Raw genomic sequence first — 20,621 nt, forward strand, 5'->3', positions numbered from 1 at the left:
CGATGTGGACCACTGTAGATATGGTACAACAAACGTATTAATATCATGATAGAACATTGTTGTAAAAGACGGATACTCTTCAAAAAATAAAAATTAATTGGAATTATAATAATTTTGATTAACTCGAAATAATTTTAATTGTTTAATAGAATAAAAGATTTTTTCTGTTTCTATGTAATGTTAAAAATATCTTAACCATAGAATTATTCTTATTATTAACCTAACCTGATTATTTAAAGACACGAAACTTCACGTATCATAACAAAATTAATTCTGAAAAAAAAAAAGATATTATTAAAGCTTGAATATTCAAAAGAAAATATTCGAAAGAATATTCTTGGAGATCGTTATTTACATCTGAAAAAATATCAAACGGTCGTTTATAAAAATTCATGAAGATATAGATAAAACTAATGGTAAAATTATAAAAAATTCTTAGCAAGTTGATTATACGCTTTCCTGTTGTATCTCGATCGATGTTTGAGAGATTACAAAAGAAAGGCGCAAGGTGTTCCCATAGTCAGGTGGTTTTATCCTTAGGCACCTGTTCCTTGATGCTATGCCGTAAATTTAGAACAAAATGATTTCCAACTCTACATATCATATACGATATTCGATTATTCAATTGAAAACTAATAACTTTAACGTTATATACATAGTTTAAAAATTTATTTATTTTAATTAATTTATCCACTTTGTTGCTTTTATCATATTTAGATAATATATTCACGTATTGAAATACAAAATAGGAAATGAATAGTACAAAAATGAACAAACATATTGAAAACAGATACTTATTGAAAATAATATTAGAACATATATTAATTAAATTGCAATTTTCGTTTAACTACCGTAAATAAATACATATATAATAATGTTTCGCTTTTTTAATAATTTAAGAATTTAATATTAAATTACATATACGATAATAATTTTTAAAATTAATTAGGATTTTGTAAAATGTACGCGTGGCAAGTAAAACCGTGATATAAAATATACAAATAAATAATACAATTATATTCTTGCAGAAGAAAAAAAATTGACATAATTTAAGCGTGGTTTTAAAATTAATTACAAATTCTGTTACATCTGCCGCTACCAATTTTTTCGAAACCGGTTTCCTTAACGATTTCTCGTTAAACACTTTTTTCATCGACCAGACTTCATAATTTCTCTTCTAAGTAAATCACTATCACGTTTCTCGAAAGTACCCTTTCATCCTCTCGAAATTGAAACCGTCTATCCTGTCTTCTAAACGGTTAAAAAAAAAAAAATCTCAAAAATTCGAAAAATGTCGAAGAAAGCTCGATGTACAACAATCAGGGGCAACGTGAGCCAGTGTTGATCATCGAATTCTCTCTGACCAGTCGCGTTTGTCGTTGTTCCAGGTGAACGAAGCGAGACCACGTATCAGGCATCAGAAGGGCGGCAGTCATTGCAGCAGATGCGGTCCAGGATGGGGTGTCGTGAACCGTTGCGTTCGTGGCCGTGACACCGAATGTGGAAAATGCGCGCCGGGCACGTACAGCCCTCACCACAGCATCCAGCCTTGCTGGATCTGTTCTAGATGTGGGCCGGGTCTCTACGAGGCGCATCCCTGCACCTCGAAAACGGACACCGTCTGCGATTCTTGTCACAGGCCGGCCCCGGACAATCCTGATTACCAGAGAAAATGCAAAGGGCGGACAAATTTGTTCCTGGCTCCGGAAGATGCGTTGGAAACTGGAGAAGAGAGCATCTTGGTAAACGATCCTGCTGGACAAGACCAGTTGGACGATGGAAAGGAATTGCTAGAGAAGGACGCTGAAGCGGCCATTCTTAATGAAGAATTGAATTCTTTGGAAAGGTTCTGAATGTGAAAAGGTTCTTTGATCGCTGGGTTATCAAGAGGCAATTTTTAGTTACGCATATTTTGCTTCCGTTTCACACGGAGACAATTTATGAAGAATTTTTTTCCGAAGAGAATTATTATGTGTTCAACGTGAACAGATACGTCTACGTTTTTCTATTAAACAAGCGATTTTTTTCTATTGAAGTTGTAAGTAGAAGGAATTGTACAAGAAGGAAATTCTTCTTTGTCGTGGACGATTGAAACTTGACGATTGATCTTCGTGCGTCAAGTTATAATCTAATTACGACTACTTGGTACTCAACTCTGGTGCTCATTTTTTTTCAACTTTCTTATTGTTTTTTTTTTTTTTTTCCTCTCGTATATGATTACCAGTATGTATAATTCTTCGAAGTGGAAAGGAGATGATCGGCTTGAACCGATTACTAGTCAGTTAGTTGCTAAGTAGTCAATAAAATGTAATATACGAAATTAATATGAATTTTATTTTAATTATTAGAGTTGAATTTTATATATTATGATGTATATTATGTTGTAAACACTGCGTTTCATTGAATAATATGTGTATCTCATCTTTGATGTCAATGATTATTTATAATATAATACTTTGTTATGCTGTTACAAAATGTTTCAACGATTCGGACGGTATATGATGGCTAGAAGAAACGAAATCTGAAAAAAGATTTTTTTTTTCAAGATCCAAAAATACCATTTATGCATTCAGCAAGTTGAGATAATTAAGAGCATCCTGATTGTATATCCCTGAATGATGTAATGTACACTTAGAATTTAAGTATATTTATATATTCAAAGATCTCTTTAATATTATGCGAATTTTATTTGTTAAGAAATCTGGAGAACTCTTTCATTTTTAAAGTAAAATTGCATGTCTGCGTATTAATATATTATTATACTGTTCAAAAGTTTGGATCAATTAATTAATATTTAATGTTACTTAATTTAATTTAATTTGAAAAAAAAACAAAGACATTTTATCTTAGATTGTCAAATTTTTATAAATTTCTAATAGATTAAAAGAGAATTCCAAACTTTTGAATAATAATGTACATATGTTCAAAAATTACCAAACATTTTTCTCACTGTATGATCTCTTTAGAAAGATTTCTTATTATAAAATGAGCAAATTTTAATGTGAAATCATGTGTATACACGCCGCTAGAAATGATTCATGTATACAAAGCGTGTAAATACATTTCTGTAAATATAAGAATAATAACGATGATTAAGTTGTTGTAATTAAAATTTGTGAACAGAAATCTTCGATTATAATTGTAATCTTTTTTTTTTTTTTTTTTTTTGATTCCTTGTTTCCTTGAGATATATCGATTTTATCCTCAATATTTTATATTTTTTATACAAAAAATACAACTTTTGTAATTTCATTATCGAAATATCGCAGGAAATATAAAAGCATCGTTTTCCATGCAATCATTAACGAATCTTAATTTCGAATAGAAATTTACCAAAGTACCATTATATTTTCCATATCTGTTTTATTTATTTACGTCAATGTTTATTCCATCGATGGACGTGGCCGCAAGAAACACGTCTACTATGACACAATAAAGTACAGATATAATAATCTATATAAATTCTTTCTTCTGTTACAACCTTCTCCTCTATTATATTCACGCTCGAAAAACCATAGAAAGAGTCTGTCAATATGTATACTTATATATTTCTTCGATGCTCGAATATATATGTTTAATTAGTGTTACTATTGTCGCGTCTTGACGAATATATTTATATCAGATATAACTCGTCAAATATCATTCGAATTGCACGGTACAATAACGATACGAATACGTATACTATATTATAGTATAATCATGTTGGATTTATATATATTGGAAAAGAAAAAATAAAAACGATTGCTCTTGAAATTCTAAAAGAGCATATATGAATCATTTGACGATAGCTTTATTTTTTTTTATTTGCTTTTACCTGTAAATACGATGCGATTCTCTACTTGCATTGAGAACGACAAATCGTTATTATCTGGAAATAAAGATTACAAATATTCAAAAATCTCGATCGATAACAGTAGTTTTGCAATAATATTAAAGTTTAAATATTTAAAATTTTGATAGACGAGATTCTAATTTCGTTTAACTTTTTACGTTATCACTGCTACCACTTTATATCAATAATATCAATAGTAATTTCTTTTTTCAAGTTTTAAATTTCATATATTTACGATTTTTAAAAAAATTTTATTCATTTTATTTACTTTATCTTATAAAGATAACTTCAGTCAATTGATAGCAATGGAAACGTACATATTGCAACTATACGAACGAAATCTCTAAAAATTTAGTTATCACGCAAATAAATTTGTTCATGTGATTAAAAATCGTTACATCGATAATAGTGTTGATTATATTCCATAAATTTATGTTTCATACTTGATGTGAAACATTCTCGTGCGCTGTTATCTATCTATAAAAATAAATTATTGCAAAATATGCCATAATACGTGTGGTGAGATACAATACAAATAAAATAATCCTCGCATTGATTTAACTATATTAATACTCTGTACTAATTAAGCTAACCTCAACTATATGTTATCTATTTCTCTAAGGAACTTTGGAAATACATACAAAACATTTATTTTTCAACTATTTTTTTGTCTTGTCAAATGTACGTATCGTTTTCTTTAATGATGAAAATTTCAAAATTGTATTGTACATGTAGTACACACGAAGTATTTTATAACCTATATATTATATACTTTTTTAAATATTAAACATAACAAATATTTCTTTGTGTCAAATTTTGCTTTTGTTTTCTTGTGATCCATACTTGATATTATCGAACAATTGTTACATAAAAAGTATCAAAAACGAGAATTGAATCAATTCTATTGCTATTGACAACACATTGTAACATGGAATATATTCCAAGACTCAGGACGTTCTTAAAGGCATTAAAGATAATTCGCGAACACAATTCACTGAAACATTGTCGAACAATTTATAACGTTCTCTAAACAGTTGTAAAATTTCTTTTTCATTGACATAATGTGGACCCCGTAGAAATTTTTATACTTTCAAAATCGAAGAAGAAACTATGATTTTTCTTCTTTCTTTTGTTTTTCGATTTTTTTGGCACGATGTTTAAATGCTGCTTCGAATGCTAAGCTAAAAAAAGCTTTAAAAAAATATCTTAATTTCTATGCTATAAAGGATTTGATAAAAAAAAATTCGAAGAAGAATTCGGAAATATATTCGAATTATCGTGTGCTCCAGAATTTGATTTGATATTGTTAAGAATGCAATATATATATATATGTATATTGAATTTTCCATTTGAACGACAATTCGAACAATTTTTATGCAGAAATGTGTTTGTATTGTTCGTTGTATTTTTTAAAGCGAGAGGTTATTTTGAATCCCTTCTCTCTTTATTCTTATAAGTAAATGAAGTGACAATCGAAAAAAAATTTTCTTTGTTAATAATTCGATATGATTTTATAGTTGTTCGATAATTCTACAATTATATAAATCATAATTCGAGATAAATTTATATTGACAATTATTCTTAAAAGGATTGAATCATGATTTTCTCTTTTGACGTGTTGTCGATTACTCAATACTTGACAATGAAATAAAATTATATGTTCGGCTCAACAGCACGGCCAACATTAACACAAAAGCCAGTCGAATAATCGAGAGAGCACATGTACGACATTATATATATATATGTATAGTTTAATAATATAAATCAATAGCATTTTACAAACGTACATATATGTACAGCTAAACGGATACAAAATAATGCTCGCACAAAAATCGCAAAAGATTGATTTCTTCAAGTGAATGTCACCGTCATCGATAATGGAAAAGAAATAAACGTAAAAATTTATTAAGTAACTTGAAAATTTTTCAGAATTTGCTTCGTGTAAAGATTAAATGTAGAAATTTTTCTTACAAAATATTCTATTAGAAATCGATCACTATGCTTTGTGCGATGCACATTAAAATAAAAATCTTAAATCAAATAGAGATAAATCAAACGAGGAACTAGCATTTTCAATGGCTTAACGAATTATAATTTTTAAACATGATTATTACATATTACTTTTATTTCATACATAACCAATGTTCTAGTAAAAAATTTCTATGACATTTCTAAATTTGGTCACTTTTCAACATATATAATGTCACAGCCATAAGTGGTTCATACAACATCATATGAATTTACATTCATGTACACATACATGTATTTAATTTTCTTACAAGATTTTTTATTAATCCTAAAGAAGTTGCAATGTATAAAATGTATAATTGATATCCAACTTCAGAGATCTGAAACATTCACCAAGAAACATCAAAATTTCTAATAAATATAGATTCGAAAATTATTAGTTGTACTACAGAAAAATATTGTCAATTGGATTATTTGTTTGTTTTGTCTAATTCTAATTAGTTAATTTCAATAGTTCATTATTTTTTTCTCATTTTATCAATAACAATCACTTATAATAATGTTTAAATTCAAATTTTTTAGAAATTTATCATTTATTTTTTGATATGCTATTTATTTATTTATTTTTTTTTAACATTTTGTATATAGAAAGTAAAGTAGAAAAAAAAAATATAATAATAAATCTAAACGTATTTTTGAATCTTAAAAATTGATCATCACTTTAGACTCTAGTAAATTTAAATATTTATATATTCATAAATTCATTGAATATTTTTGAAATATCAAATATTAATTTATAAACATAAAAACGTTTAAAAAAATATTCAAAATTATATAAATGATACGTTAAGCCATTGAAATCTATTTTTTTCTATTTTAATTAAATATTTCTATAATTAAAAAGATTTACTACATTAAATCTATACACGGAATCGAAAAATTAATAAGAGGTAAAAAGAAAAGAATCGATTACCGGAATAAATCTCTGTAGCGTTGTAACAAAAGCATTTCATTAATATGTCACGATTACCATTCGATAAGGACACCGCAACATAATAATTTAACAACCGTGTGTCATTGCACACATCTCAATAATTCGTATTATATATGTATACATATACATATGTACAAGATGTTCATCATGGTCAGTATAATTTTTCATACTTTTTCTGCTAATTCTATGAGGAAATATTTTGAACAAAAGATAATAATTTATTATAATTAATACTCAATTTACAATAAATAAATAATAAAAATTACAATAATAAAAATTTTCAAAAAAATTCAATCAAAGATTATCTCAAGATTTCTATGCTATAAGAATTTGTCTGAAATCTAACAAATTATTGTATTCATCTTGATAAATAGTTGTAATTCCATAAAATTAAAAATATATAATGCTATTTGAAAGAGTCAAGATAACATTGATTTTTTATAGAAAAAAACATTAACACGTCTAAATGTAGACAAGTGTAGGCAACTAAAAACTGACTAACTTTTATTCAAAACATCTTTTTAACAGATTATCAGAAATATTTAAAAATTGGTGGATTAAAGCTTAAAGAAACACCTTGTATATATATATTTATTTGTATATTTATATATATTTATATGAATTATGTATACTTTATTTATATGACATATGCATCCGCGCGCGCGTGTATATATATTGTGTGTGTGTATATATATATATATGTATAATATATATATATGTATACGTGTCATTTGGATGTACGTTTAATCAGATGAATATGATTCACACTTCTATAAAGATAAACACATTAATGCATGTGAAACGGTGGAATATTCATACGAACCCCGCTTCATTTTTTAATCATTTTTAAATATAAATTATTTTTTAACAAATCCATGACTGGGCAATTTTTCGATTATCAATTAATCAATTAATTAATAATTATATGCATGTTATTTTTATTTGTTCATATAATTGTTTCACGCTTAGAGATCGAAAATATCGAGATATATATTTTTACATATCTGTATGTACAAAATCGATTAAATTCGATATGCAAAAATAATTACGAAACAAAAGATTTGATTTCAAACTATGTGTTGCAAGTCGTAACGAATCTCGATTCTACGCCTCTTCGCATTTAAATTTGACTGATGACATAATTAAAAAAATAAGTTTTTCAAATTGTGTAACCGACTTAATATATAAAGTATATATTTATATATATTTATATATACGTATATATACGCATGAATTTTCTTTGTTCATATTAATTTAAATTAGGAATGTTAATCTCTTAATATATAATGAATCGTGTTACCTTAAATCAAAATGAACTGTATGTTTTGCCAAATTGTTCTTAAAATTCTCTTAAATATAAATAGATGTGTTTTATAAGTCAAGCAATTTTTTTATTGCTAGACACTTTCAGTATTTCTGATTTAATTAAATTAAATATTATAGAGAAATAAAATAATTCACAATAAAGTCATGATTTAAAAAAGTCTGAATTAAAATTACACAAGCATTTTTATGTGAATTGTTAAATGAAATGAAAAACTAAATATTAAATACAAAAAATTAATTTTTTTTATTTAATGTATTTCATTTCATTTGATTCACAATTTTTTTATAAACATTTGTGTAACTTCAACATATAATATGTATATTTAAGAGCACATTTTTTGAGAATGCAAATATTCTTTAAACTTAAATTTGTAACATTAATCAGATGTATAATACATTTTTATCCGACCTCAATAAATTTTTAATATTCTTTTCGTACTTAATAGTGATAAAATTTAAAATAAACATTGATAACACTAAGAATGTTTATATATAGAAAGATATCAGCTTTCTTAGCTACGCATTTTCTATATAATAGATCTTTTTATAGGTCATGTTAAAGTTTTTGATTCATGCTAATACACAAATAATACACAGTCAAAAATAATAAAAGGGAATCACAGGTGGAATAAGGAAAAAGGTTTCGAATATAAATTTATACTATATACGAACATAAAAAAAATATACATCTCGTTCGCATCATAAAGAAATATATAAATGAAATAGCAGGAAGGAACGATATTACAAGATCGTCATGCCTGCAAGTACAGGATTTTGCGAGTCTCGTGCAATGACTCTTTGTCGGCACATTTAATCAATGCATTTCTTATGTACAATTCAATTAGAGCTTTACAATTTTCACAATAACAGACAGAGTAATCGTGAAGCATATAATCGCAATGCAAACACGGTTTAAACATCGTTCAGAGCTGCTCTATTTCTTATATTTATTTGTTTTTTTCTGCATTATCATTCGCAAAACATAATAATCTCCAACGTATTTGAATATTATCTGTACAAGATATACTACTGAAATATACATCTCACACAAGAGTCGTTAAAGATGATTAGAAAAATTATACTAATGATTACTTTTTTACTTTTTTTTTTTGTTGTTGTTCATTTACCTCTTATTGAATTCAATCACGCTTCTCTATGAGCTGTAGAATGTAACCAGCCATGGATTCTTACGTTAACGTATGAGGTTTAGAAAATCAGAGAAAGGAGCAAGGAAATAAGCGGAGTAGGAATGGAAGGAAATCAGGATGGGAGCGTTGATCTCGCACCTACTAATTACAAGAGAAATTTTGAGCGTTAAATACAAGGAAAAATCTATGATAAACAACTAATATCATACATACAACTACTGACATCGTGCCCAAATCTACTCTCGCTCAACAATAATAATCTCAAAAAAAGAAACGAAAATTGATACGAAAAAAAATCGTACGTACAAAGAAGGGAAGCTAAAAGGTAGATGAAAATGTGCCACGAGTATGCAAATTAGTATTACTGATTCATACTACTCGATATTGAAACTCATTGAAAATACTCATATCATTAAAATTAATTATAAAAATTTCTAAATAAAATATATATTGTATTAGTAATCTGAATCTTTGTGTGCAATGTAATTCTTGAATGAAAAAAATCAATGAACTATCTTTTTTTGCGAATACTCGTGACATATATCTATACAATTTTTTTTTTTTTTTTTTACTAAAAATACATATTAAAAAAAAAAAAGGAAAAAAAAAGAAAGAAAAAAATTGTGATATCTATATTTGTTACCTTTATTCATGGACCAATAAAGTCCATCATAGCCATTATATATGTCATTTAGCTTTCTTTTCCTTTCTTTTTTTTCTTCTTTTTTTCTTTTTTTTTTTTTCATCTACACAATTCACTTATTGTATTTATAGCAATCCTATGCTTTGTTCGTAGGATTATATGTGGTAACAATGTTTCGCCTACACAAGGGTTCAATTCTCATGACCATGTTATGAGTGTAAGCTTGGGTACAACAAATATTTCTTAACAAATAATCATCAGTATCTTTTTGAACGTCGAGAGACGACATTCTTCATTGATCACGATATGTCTTCCCACGGCGTTTTAGTGTATCTTAAATTAGTTTATGCCTGCTAGACCATTTAAAATTGGTCCACCAACAGGTCACAGATCTCTACTGACATCGATTCCTTACTCGAACGTACCGTTAAACGAAACATCTACAATATATAAATATATTTAGCAAACAGTTTACGACTAAATTCGTAATATAAGAAATTAATAATATTAGAGTAATTTAAGAAATATTTAAGAAATTACACTATAAAGTATTGAAAAATGTATTGAAAAATTACCTGCGCTTGTTTATTAGGTTCTAAACGTAACAAACATCCAACTTGTTGTGCTCTCATATGTACTATTCCTGCACAAACGAAATTATCGGGATTTGGATCAATACCATCAAGTAATTGCATTCCAAATCCTTGCAATTTCGTGCGAACTTGTGTAAGATCCATTGGTTGTTGTGCTTTGAAAATCTTTTGAGAACGTTGTTGATTCGCTCTAAAAATAATATAATAATATGTTTAATTATTATTATGTCAACATACTATTAGATTAAATTATCTTTATAATATAAAATAGAAATAAATATATATTACAAAATTATAAATTAATTATACTATGCATTCGATATAATACAGATATTCTAGTTAATAAAATAGAAATTTTAATAAATGAAAAAAAAAAAATAAAAATAAAAAGAGAAATAGGAAAAATTTTATGTACCCTCCAAGATTTTTCCATCTTGCAAAGAATGATTCTCCATTCATTTCTGTGGGTTCGAAGAATTTGTTGATAGTTAATGGTAATTTCATTGTTATCTTTTGTGGCACATTGTTATAAATAAAAGAGATAATCATGCTCGGTGCATCTACACAAAAAAAACTTATATAAATATCTAGTTCTTGTTATATTTATAATGTAAAACTTAATAACACATCAATATATATATTAATACTATTTGTTCGATCTTTTTTATACTATTATACAGTTTATCGTACCGCTATAATCATCAATACACTCTGCGTTAATCATTTGTTGTATTTGAGCTCCAGCTTCTAATACTGGATCGACTGGTTTTACTTGTACTGCTAATTTTTGTTGATTTTCTTCAGACCAAGATAATTGAGGTTGAAAACTATGAAGAGCGTACTGAGTTTTATTTCCATAAAAAAGACCGACTCGTCCTAAATTTTGTCTGAATTCCGATTTTACTCCAATTTGAATTAATTCACTTTCAAATAATACACCATTATTTTTACACACGAATCTAGAAAACACAGAATATAAAAATTAAAATAATTTCCTGTTTAACTTTTTCTCCATAAATATTTTTTATATCAACATACTTCTTAGGATTATATGTATTTTGGGCACCATTAGTTGCGACTTTATTTGGCATATTATAAATATCTCCTAATACATCAAGTAAAACTCCAGTATTGCTACTTGGTTGAGAAGATGGTGGTGTAGAAAGACTTAATAAATCTGCTGATGTATTATTAACAGCTCCTGTTACACTACTAGGAGCTTCTGCATGATGATTAGTATTTGGAGCTGGACTTTTACTTTCTCTAATTTCATTCTCTGGTACTCGACCTGGTTTTTTCCTTTTCAAAACTGCAAGAATAGAAGATTCTCTTTCTGGAAATGCTGGCATTTCTTCTAAAACTGTAGCCTATAAAAAGAATAATAAATAGTTATAGATATGTATAGAATTATATAAACTTTGTTTCTTTTTTCTTTTAAGAATCATAACATATTTTTAAATAAATCGAATTAAAATTAATTTATTTACCAAAACATCACTAGAAGCGATAATACTCAATTGAAGATATTCCGAAGCTCTTTGCTGTAATTCTGCATCTGCACTGCGTAAATTACTATGTTGTCTAAAGACATCTTGAATTTGACTTCTCATTTCAGGAAACAGATTAACAAATTTAATGTACGTCGAAAGTAACAATGCACGAGTCATTGGAGAACATAAGTGATACTGAAAAATAAAATGAAAAAGAAAATGTAAATATTTAATGTATAAATTTTTAACTATATAAAGATTTACAAAACTTACTTTGGAATGTAATAATTGAAACTGAACAGCTGGAGAAGATCGTTGATCACCAGCAATAAGATTTCCAAACTCTCCAAGTATATAACCACCAACTTTAACCATATTTTCATGGCAAGCTGGTGCTTGTAAAGCCTAATAAATATTAATATTTAATATAGAAATTTGATTATACAATAAATTTTATATAATAAAAAGAATATACTTAAATTTATATTAAAAATATTATGGTAATAATATAACATATATTAATATAATTATAAATTTATATTATTTACCTCGAAAACAGTCTTTGCAGCATATCCTTGTACATCTTCTCTATTAATAACAATTTGAATAACTCTGTACCATACTTCTTCCGAAACATAGTCACCAGCTATCCTAATGAGATTTAAAATGACGTCAACATACCAAGTATAATCGGTAGCATACTTTTCGGCTAAAATCGCCACTTTAAGAACCATTTCTTCTCTAATGGAATAATCAGCAGTTTCGAGATAATTCAACATCTCTTGAACTATTTCCTCAGCATTGCTTTTATCACACATAGCATACAAAAGATCAACAGCTTGTTGTCTAACAGATACATCTTTTTCCATTTTCATGGAAAGAATAACAACTTCTTGATGTTTCTTTACAGCTTCATGTGACAGTTCTGATGTAGCTAAATGGCACATGGATTCAAGTGCTAAATAGCGAAGATTAGTTTCACGATTAGATAGAAATTGACCGAGTTGATTACATGCTCTGACTGATAAAGGCAGTTCACTGTCATTATGAATAATTAAACTAATGGCTTCGAATAACACAGCATTTTTTGCATTCGAATGTTGCACCTTTTTTGATTTTGGCGGTTCTTGAGCTTTATTTAATATAGTTTCTAGACATTCATTTAATCTACCTCTTACTCCTGGATCTTCAGCTATTAAAACATTTAAAAATATAAAAATAAAATATTATTATTTTAATATTTTTCCTTTATATTATGAAATTTAAAAATTATTTACCAGGTGGTGTATAATTCTGTAATAATCGTAAAAGTTTAACAGATAGCCATGGTGCTGGTACAAAATAATACGTATAATCCTGTAGATCTGTGTAGCTTGATGTTACAATCTATTGAGATAGAATAAAGATTAAAAAACTATTTTTTGACTATGAATCAAACTAACACAAATTATATCATACCCTGCTCAATCTTGAAACTGCTAAACTAACACATCCTTTGTATTCGTCTGGATTTCTTTTTACTAGAGCATCTATTAAAGATGCAGCTGCTGTAACAACACCAAGATGCTGATCATTTAAAAGATGAACTATGCGTGATGTCCATTCTCCACCAGGAACAACATCTGGTGCAGTACGTAATAATCGTAATAAACACAATGCTGCACTTTGCTTTACAACATCCATAGTATCTCTAGAAAATTGAAAAATAATTTATAATTATTTTAAGATTTATAAATAAATAGTAAAGAAATAAAAAACATTTATACATACCCAGAAACAAGTAATTTTGGTATTTCATTGCCAAAAGCTTCTGCCATTTCTTTGCTGCCAATATTTGCAATACATTGTAATGCAAGATTTACATGAATTGGATTTCTTGATGCAAGATCATTTTTTATACTTTGAATTATTAATTTAATAAGATCACTGTTTGTATTTACTAAAACTGATATGAAAAGATAGCCCTAAAATATATAATGCATATATATATTTATATAATTCAAAATATTTTAATAATAATATATCATATTTATCAATCATATATATAATTATATTTATATATTTACTATTTTTTTTAAAAATTGTAACACTCACAATTTGTTTTTCTGAATATTTATTGGATGAAAGTAGATTAACAGCCTCCATATGTCCAAAATCAATATCATGACCAAGTAAAAAAATAAAAAGGAGCTTACAAACATATTTCTTTTTTTGATAACCATCAAGTGTCTTGTCTCCTTTAAATTTACTACGAATATTTGCCAACTCTTTGTTTATTCTCTTAATTTCTGCTTCTTTACTTTTACCTAAGAAAATAAAAAATTAATAAATAAAATTTATAATTTTATAATATATTATTTCAATATTGATAATATATATATATTGAATATAAATAAATATTATATATTGTAATAATATTTTTATAAAAAATTATAATGGCTGCATGCCATTTGGACTAGTATCAAAATATAGATGTATTGATTTGCTTTATAAAAATCAATTTCTTATGTTATGTAATTATTTATTACATTAAATAATAAAAATATTATATATTTAAGATCTTTTTTTTATATGTTATTTTATTTTATATTCATATATAACTATTTCTTAAAATAACTGGAATAGTTTTGATATTCATTCATTGTATTATGCCAAGTATTACATATTAGTGTTTGAAATACAAGCTATATCAGAAAGATAGGCTTATATCAGTATTCCGCCCCCTGTCTCCTACTCTTCAATACTTTAAATATACATATGTGTCATATTAATTTCAATGGCATCATATCTCTTAACGAAACATAGGTTAAAATTTTAATGATTCAAAAATCAATTTGTATTCTTTACCAAATAATATAACACACACACACACACACACACACACACACACACACACACACACATATAATGTTATTATATATAAAATGCAATAAATTTTTAAAAATATATTTTTAAAAAAAGTATATCTTTTAGCTCACAATTTCTAATATCAGAAATAAATACAGCCAGACCACGCATGCCATCTCCTCTCACAGCCGGCATCTTGTCTTGGTCTATTTCAAACCACCTGTGAAATAAAATTGATTTAAAAAAATTTGTTATCATATATGAAATATTTTAATAAATTAAACAAAATTTCTATTAAAATGTAGTATTAATTTCTATCTATAAGAATTATAATTTTTATTATAATTATAAATTTTAACTATATAAATGTTTATAAGAAAATAAAGTACATAATATAATTTATAATTTTGAAACAATATTTAATGAAATTGAATTTAGATGTATAATAATATTAAAATATATATATAGAAGTCAATAAAATTTTATCACTGGATTAATATCAAGCATTATATTATTATAATTGATGAAAATTTATATAAACTTGTAAATATATGCTATTATTTAATAATATAAAATAAATACATAGAGAAAGATTCAAGAAAATAATCTTAATGATATTCGTTAATTAAGAATATTCCAATAAGGTCTTTGGTCCCCCAAGCAAATTTAAAAAAGTATCCTCTATATTATATTTGTGTTCGATATTAGCCAATAAAACTTATATATTATATGAATGTTAGAAACAAGAAGAATAAATCATGTAAAGTAAAGATCTATTTTGATGTTCGAAAGAAAAATCGAGTGATTAAGCCGGTACCGCGTCCTAGATTACGACGACAAACAGTTTTTGACAGCACTAGGGTGCAAATGCTGATAGTGATTCTCATTACGCGAAAACTCTTGAGAATATATCTAAAAATAATAGCACTTTTCATTAAGAAATTACGCAAAAATCATCACATATCGATCGAGCAAACAAACAAAAAATTTTCGAAAGAATAGATAAGTCGAATAATGGCTTTTTGTCTTTCATGACCTGTCGTACGGGTGGCGAGTGCAATCACTGCAACTATGTTTTTTGAGGAAAAATGTTATCTGCTAGACATCTTGATTATCGGATCAGTTTTAAGTACATACCGATCTGGGTTAAGGTAATGTTCACGCACTGCTTGGTCACGTAGTACTCCGTATGCGTGAAACTATTCGCGAGTCGGTGCCAGAGATTTCGTGGCTGTCGCCATTTGCAACCGTTGACTAGCTGACTGCTGCCCGTCAAATGCCACTACGCTTGCGCGCTAAATATTGCGCGGGTAAATTTGTATTTTAAATTCCATACAATTTCATCGATCGTTTATTTTTAGAATTATATTTACATTTACAATCTATGTTTAAGAAAAATTTTAATTACTGTTATTGTTATTGATTCTAATGTATCATATGAATATTTTATTATTATAATAATATTTTTTAATAATGATAACGTTAAGATATAACGTTATAATAATAATTTAATATTTTTTAATAAATCATTTTTTAACGAAAAAAAAAATTATGAAACTTCATATATAAAATTATAAAACTTTTGTATTGATATTCTAAATAATAAGGTTACTTAAAATATAAAGAATATTACAAAATTAAAAAAAGCTTTCATAATTTATATATAAATTATTAAACATACGATGATATAGCAAAAAATGTTTTTATTCTATTATTATATTTTATTTATTTATAGCTAAAAATGTTTAAATTCTTAAAAAAAACTAACATCCTAATATTTCATTTTTAATTTAAATAAATAAATAATAAATTAACTTGCACAAAAATTAATAGGATTATATATAAATTGTTTACGATATATTATTTACAGAGATTTCAATAAAATTTATTTGTCATTATATATACAAATATATATATGTTTATTAAATAATTAAATTTATTGACAATAATTTTAAGATATTTTTAAAAACAATATTATATCTTTTTAGAATATTATTATTATTATTTTGATACTTGTTGCTGTATTTTCTCCAATAACATTTCTAATCTATCTTTCATTACAGGTTGTCCTTTTTTTGTTTTCTTTGACAGTTTTTTATATGTTTGCATCCTTCTTTCTTTATAATTTTTAAGTGCTTCTTCCCTTTCTGTTTTTACTCGTAAAGCTTCTTCTTTTTGTTTCCTTTTTTCATCCTGTTTACGTAGAAATTCCTGTTTAGCCTTGTGAAAAGCACTTAAATTTTTTGGTTGTGTCCTTTTAAAAGATAAAGTTCTTTTTAATGATTAATGTGAATTTTTTAATTTATTTGAAATTATATGAAATTTAATAATACATACTCATTTTGATCATTGACTTTGGAAGCAAATGATTTTTTTACATTTTGTTGTTGGTTTTTATCAATTTGTTTGTAAAAACCTCGTAAAACAGCTTTCTTCCTGCGTTCCTCCCATTGATTAACTGGTAAATAATACAATTAAAAAAATTAAATAATATTCACAAATATATTGAACCTAACCTATACGTATATTATTTTATTACTCGCACAATTTCAAAACATACTTTTGTATTTGTTACTATATTTTTTTAATCTATACTGTTTTTTGTTAAATGGTTTTTTTTCATTATCTATAGTATCTGACTGTTTTCTATCAGAAATATCTTTTATACGTTTTTTCATGATTGTTGACAAACTTTCTAAAATATCTTAGTACCGATATTGAACATAAGAGGGACTTAAAATCAATATGTATAGAGCATTAATGGAAGATATTTCAAATGGAATTCATTTTTTTATATGTTTCTAATTAATTATTACTATATTGACTATTGCTATTCTATTTATTATATGTTTATATAAAAAATTAAAAATAAATTTAGAATTGAAATAATTTTTCATTAATAATTAAAATAAAAATATAATTAAAGAATGATAATATATATTTTTCTTCGTAATAATTAGTATTATTTATCGTTATCATTATTTAATTAATGAAATGCAATCAATATATAATTTATTTTTGTAAGTATTGAAAGCTTTAATAAGTATTGAAAGCTTTAATAAAGCGAACAATCACAGATGTCACATCACAAATGTATAAGGAAAAATAAATTATAAAAGAATTACACTTGCACAATCATGATTATATATGCACTACAGACGTTTGTCATCACATTACGTATTATTAGTTTATTCGTGGCAGTGACATTGGCCATCACTGCATTTAGGTACTTGTGTTATACTGACTTTTTTTTAAGCACGTATATTGTAACAAAGAATAATTCATGTTTTCTAATTTTGATAATTTTAATTTTTAATTTACGAAGGTTTTTTTTCGTTATTTTTTTCTCGAATTTTATCTATATAACATGTTTTATTAACAATAATATTTAAATGTCTATTGTAATTATTATATAAAATATGATTTAACAAACAAAAATAATTTAGGTATTGAAAATTTATTCGGGATGTTTCGTTTACGTAGCAAATATAAGCGTGAATGTTATAAGTAATTGCAGTGAGATCATATTGCAGAGTCACATAGCGCGAATGTTACAACAAACCGATCAAGATCATATTTCATGAATTTGCAAAGAAATTGTTGAAAATTCAATGTTATAATATTTAATCATCTAGGAATGGTTAAAGAAAGAATATAATCGGGGGAAAAAAATATAAGCTTTAAGATCCTAAATATTGAAATTAGATTTGTCATACGTATATATAAATTATTGCGAGATTTCATCCACTGAATTATCATGAGGATTGAAGTTAAAATAATCTCAATGAAAGCTTAACAGTTTTGTTGAATTATTTTTGTCCGACTGTTAAAGTAAAAGATGGATACTATGATATCAGACAATGACATCATGGCGCGTTAACCTTAGGCCCCATTTGTCCACATGTCAGTACTTACTTAGTAGTGATGCGAAATCGTCGTACGACCACACCAACCTCCTCATTCAATCTAACAATAAGTAAGTCAAGTACAAATGACTATTAAGTGCGCATTGTCTGCTTGCTACTGAAAAATTGAATGAAATTACTTTTATACTTCCGTCAGTGTCATTAACACCTAAATATTCCTTCCTCATAACAAATTGTTTGCAACAAATTATCCATGTTTGTATTGTTTTTTTTTTTTGTATAATTTACAATTAAAACTATAATTTAAAAAAAAAGAAAAGATGAGTCAATAGCTTCTTCTTTGTTTTTAAATTTTCAATATTTGAACATTTGTCAATTTTACTTTTTTCTTGGTTTCTTATAAAGAAAAATTTGGAAAAATTTAGCACGAAGGAAGAGAAATGATACCAATTCGCACGATACCCTCGACATTGAATCGTCAAAGAATGACGGTCGAAAGGGTCGAACGAGTAAAGAATTCAGATACGATCGAATTTGGCCTCGGTCGCTATAGCTCTCTCTCTCGGACTTCGTCAACTATTAATAGTCAGTGGCGTGTGGTGAAGAGAAGTGTACTATCTTTTCTACAATCTCCGTTGTTTTCTTCTGTATATCGTGCTAGATAATTGGCAAGCAGTTTCGGTTCTGTCTCTTGTCTGGCATAACAATGTAATTATTCAATAAATTGTTTTAATAAATTGGATTTCTTAGATATGTGGAAGTAAAATCATTTCTTGGGGGGAAATTATGAGACGCATTTGTTTCCTGTTTGATATATTTCCTCTTAGATAAATATTACGTTATATTCTCGATTTTTCACGCGTGTATATAAATAATAAATTTCATTTAAGCATCTTTAAGCTTTTATTCTTGCAATGAATGGGAAAAATCATTGTTTTCAAATCACCATTCCCCAGAAGGAAATATTATCCTCAAAATATAGATGCAACAACATGTATAGTTTTCGTTACGAAAACGTAAGATCAATCCATATTAGAGAGACCATATTGTGACGCGTGTTTTATCGATCGGTGAAACACCCACAAAGGTGACGTCATATTAACCACGTTCTCCCACGTGAAGCTGGCAAGAAACTTAAAAGATTTCGTGAAGACGTTTGAAGAAAGAAGAAAAGGAAGAAACGAGAGTTTCGTTTTCTTGAAGAGAGTTCCAAGACAACGTGTTGGAGGCTTGGACAGTTTGACATTGACACACTTCGTCAACAACACCAGTCCTTCTCCCTTCTCTTCCACGATGTATACACTTTTACCGCGATAAATTTTAATGGCGCTAGCCATTGGGGATCTTTGTCTCACGAACTGGAAGACGAGCTGGGCTGTATTTTATGAAAACAAAAATAAAGTAATAAAAATCGATCGAAGATTAAAAAAGGAGATTATCCTGTCCAATTTTATTCGCCTGTTTACGAAAGCAAAGTTTCTTTAAATAACGAAAAATGTTATTATACTTCGTTAAATATCGCAACATACCTCTAACACGTAAACGAAGACTGAAAAGGGAATAGAAACGAAGGTTGCAATCCCATCTTATTTATTTTCATTGCCTAGTAATCGCGCCCACGATCCCGTGACTCAATAAAATTGACTAGGTTTTATCATATTAGGAAATTCTTATCGAGAGAATGAACTCATCATTTTTTTCTCAAATTCATCATCGATTCGCATTTAAATCTTCGTTATTAGCGAATTTTAAATAGATTTCGTGACAATACGATATCGTTACGAGGATTATTAGTTGGTTTGGTCGAGAAAAGGGTGTGATTCAATCCTCTCCTCCCTAATTGGTTCCGTCCAACTATACTCGTACTTATCCTTACATCGTCACGTTGACGGATTGCGAGAAAACATTCCACAC

The 20,621-nt window shown here is 26.9% G+C and overlaps 3 protein-coding genes and 1 long non-coding RNA gene across 7 annotated transcripts in view; 2 read left to right on the top strand and 2 right to left on the bottom strand.

Moving 5' to 3' along the window:
- Window positions 1-4,646, top strand: part of LOC100867568 (uncharacterized) — a 17,350-nt gene extending 12,704 nt beyond the window's left edge. The window contains exon 4 of the mRNA XM_012486750.3: window positions 1,389-4,646. Within this exon, the coding sequence (XP_012342204.1) occupies window positions 1,389-1,853 (465 nt within the window). The 3' untranslated portion in view covers window positions 1,854-4,646. The remainder of the gene's footprint in view (window positions 1-1,388) is intronic.
- Window positions 3,344-16,115, bottom strand: AP-2alpha (adaptor protein complex 2, subunit alpha). 2 transcript variants are annotated; one of them, XR_015293041.1, is made up of 15 exons: window positions 15,979-16,115; window positions 14,973-15,061; window positions 14,089-14,300; window positions 13,765-13,958; window positions 13,453-13,684; window positions 13,272-13,380; window positions 12,543-13,186; window positions 12,268-12,399; window positions 11,992-12,189; window positions 11,543-11,871; window positions 11,195-11,463; window positions 10,920-11,064; window positions 10,487-10,694; window positions 4,474-10,351; window positions 3,344-3,868 (listed from the first exon to the last, which is right to left on the bottom strand). XR_015293041.1 is itself a non-coding variant. In XM_086911313.1 (14 exons), exons 2-14 carry the CDS (start codon window positions 15,034-15,036, stop codon window positions 10,274-10,276), a joined length of 2,814 nt encoding a protein of 937 aa, XP_086767439.1. In that variant the 5' UTR covers window positions 15,037-15,061; window positions 15,979-16,115; the 3' UTR covers window positions 3,344-10,273. The 2 variants fall into 2 exon arrangements, 1 of the variants encoding a protein (XP_086767439.1); XM_086911313.1 differs by having other exon boundaries at window positions 3,344-10,351.
- A 589-nt stretch (window positions 16,116-16,704) lies between these two features.
- LOC100867442 (thyroid transcription factor 1-associated protein 26 homolog) lies at window positions 16,705-19,119 on the bottom strand. 3 transcript variants are annotated; one of them, XM_086911324.1, is made up of 4 exons: window positions 18,887-19,119; window positions 18,757-18,807; window positions 17,179-17,299; window positions 16,705-17,095 (listed from the first exon to the last, which is right to left on the bottom strand). In XM_086911324.1, the coding sequence occupies exons 2-4, from the start codon at window positions 18,800-18,802 to the stop codon at window positions 16,843-16,845; spliced, it is 420 nt and encodes a 139-aa protein (XP_086767450.1). In that variant the 5' UTR covers window positions 18,803-18,807; window positions 18,887-19,119; the 3' UTR covers window positions 16,705-16,842. The 3 variants fall into 3 exon arrangements, with proteins under 3 accessions (XP_086767450.1, XP_086767448.1, XP_012342205.2); XM_086911322.1 differs by having other exon boundaries at window positions 18,757-19,119; XM_012486751.3 differs by lacking the exons at window positions 18,757-18,807; window positions 18,887-19,119 and adding an exon at window positions 17,402-17,998.
- LOC147657185 (uncharacterized) lies at window positions 18,012-19,460 on the top strand. The gene is made up of 3 exons (XR_015293048.1): window positions 18,012-18,067; window positions 18,674-18,817; window positions 19,113-19,460. It is a non-coding gene; the product is annotated as an uncharacterized LOC147657185 (long non-coding RNA).
- The last annotated feature ends 1,161 nt before the right edge of the window (window positions 19,461-20,621 follow it).

The sequence above is a fragment of the Apis florea genome, unplaced genomic scaffold (assembly GCF_048593485.1).
Source record: "Apis florea isolate Af1SG1 unplaced genomic scaffold, ASM4859348v1 contig_3203_pilon, whole genome shotgun sequence".
NCBI classification, from domain to species: Eukaryota; Metazoa; Arthropoda; class Insecta; order Hymenoptera; family Apidae; genus Apis; species Apis florea.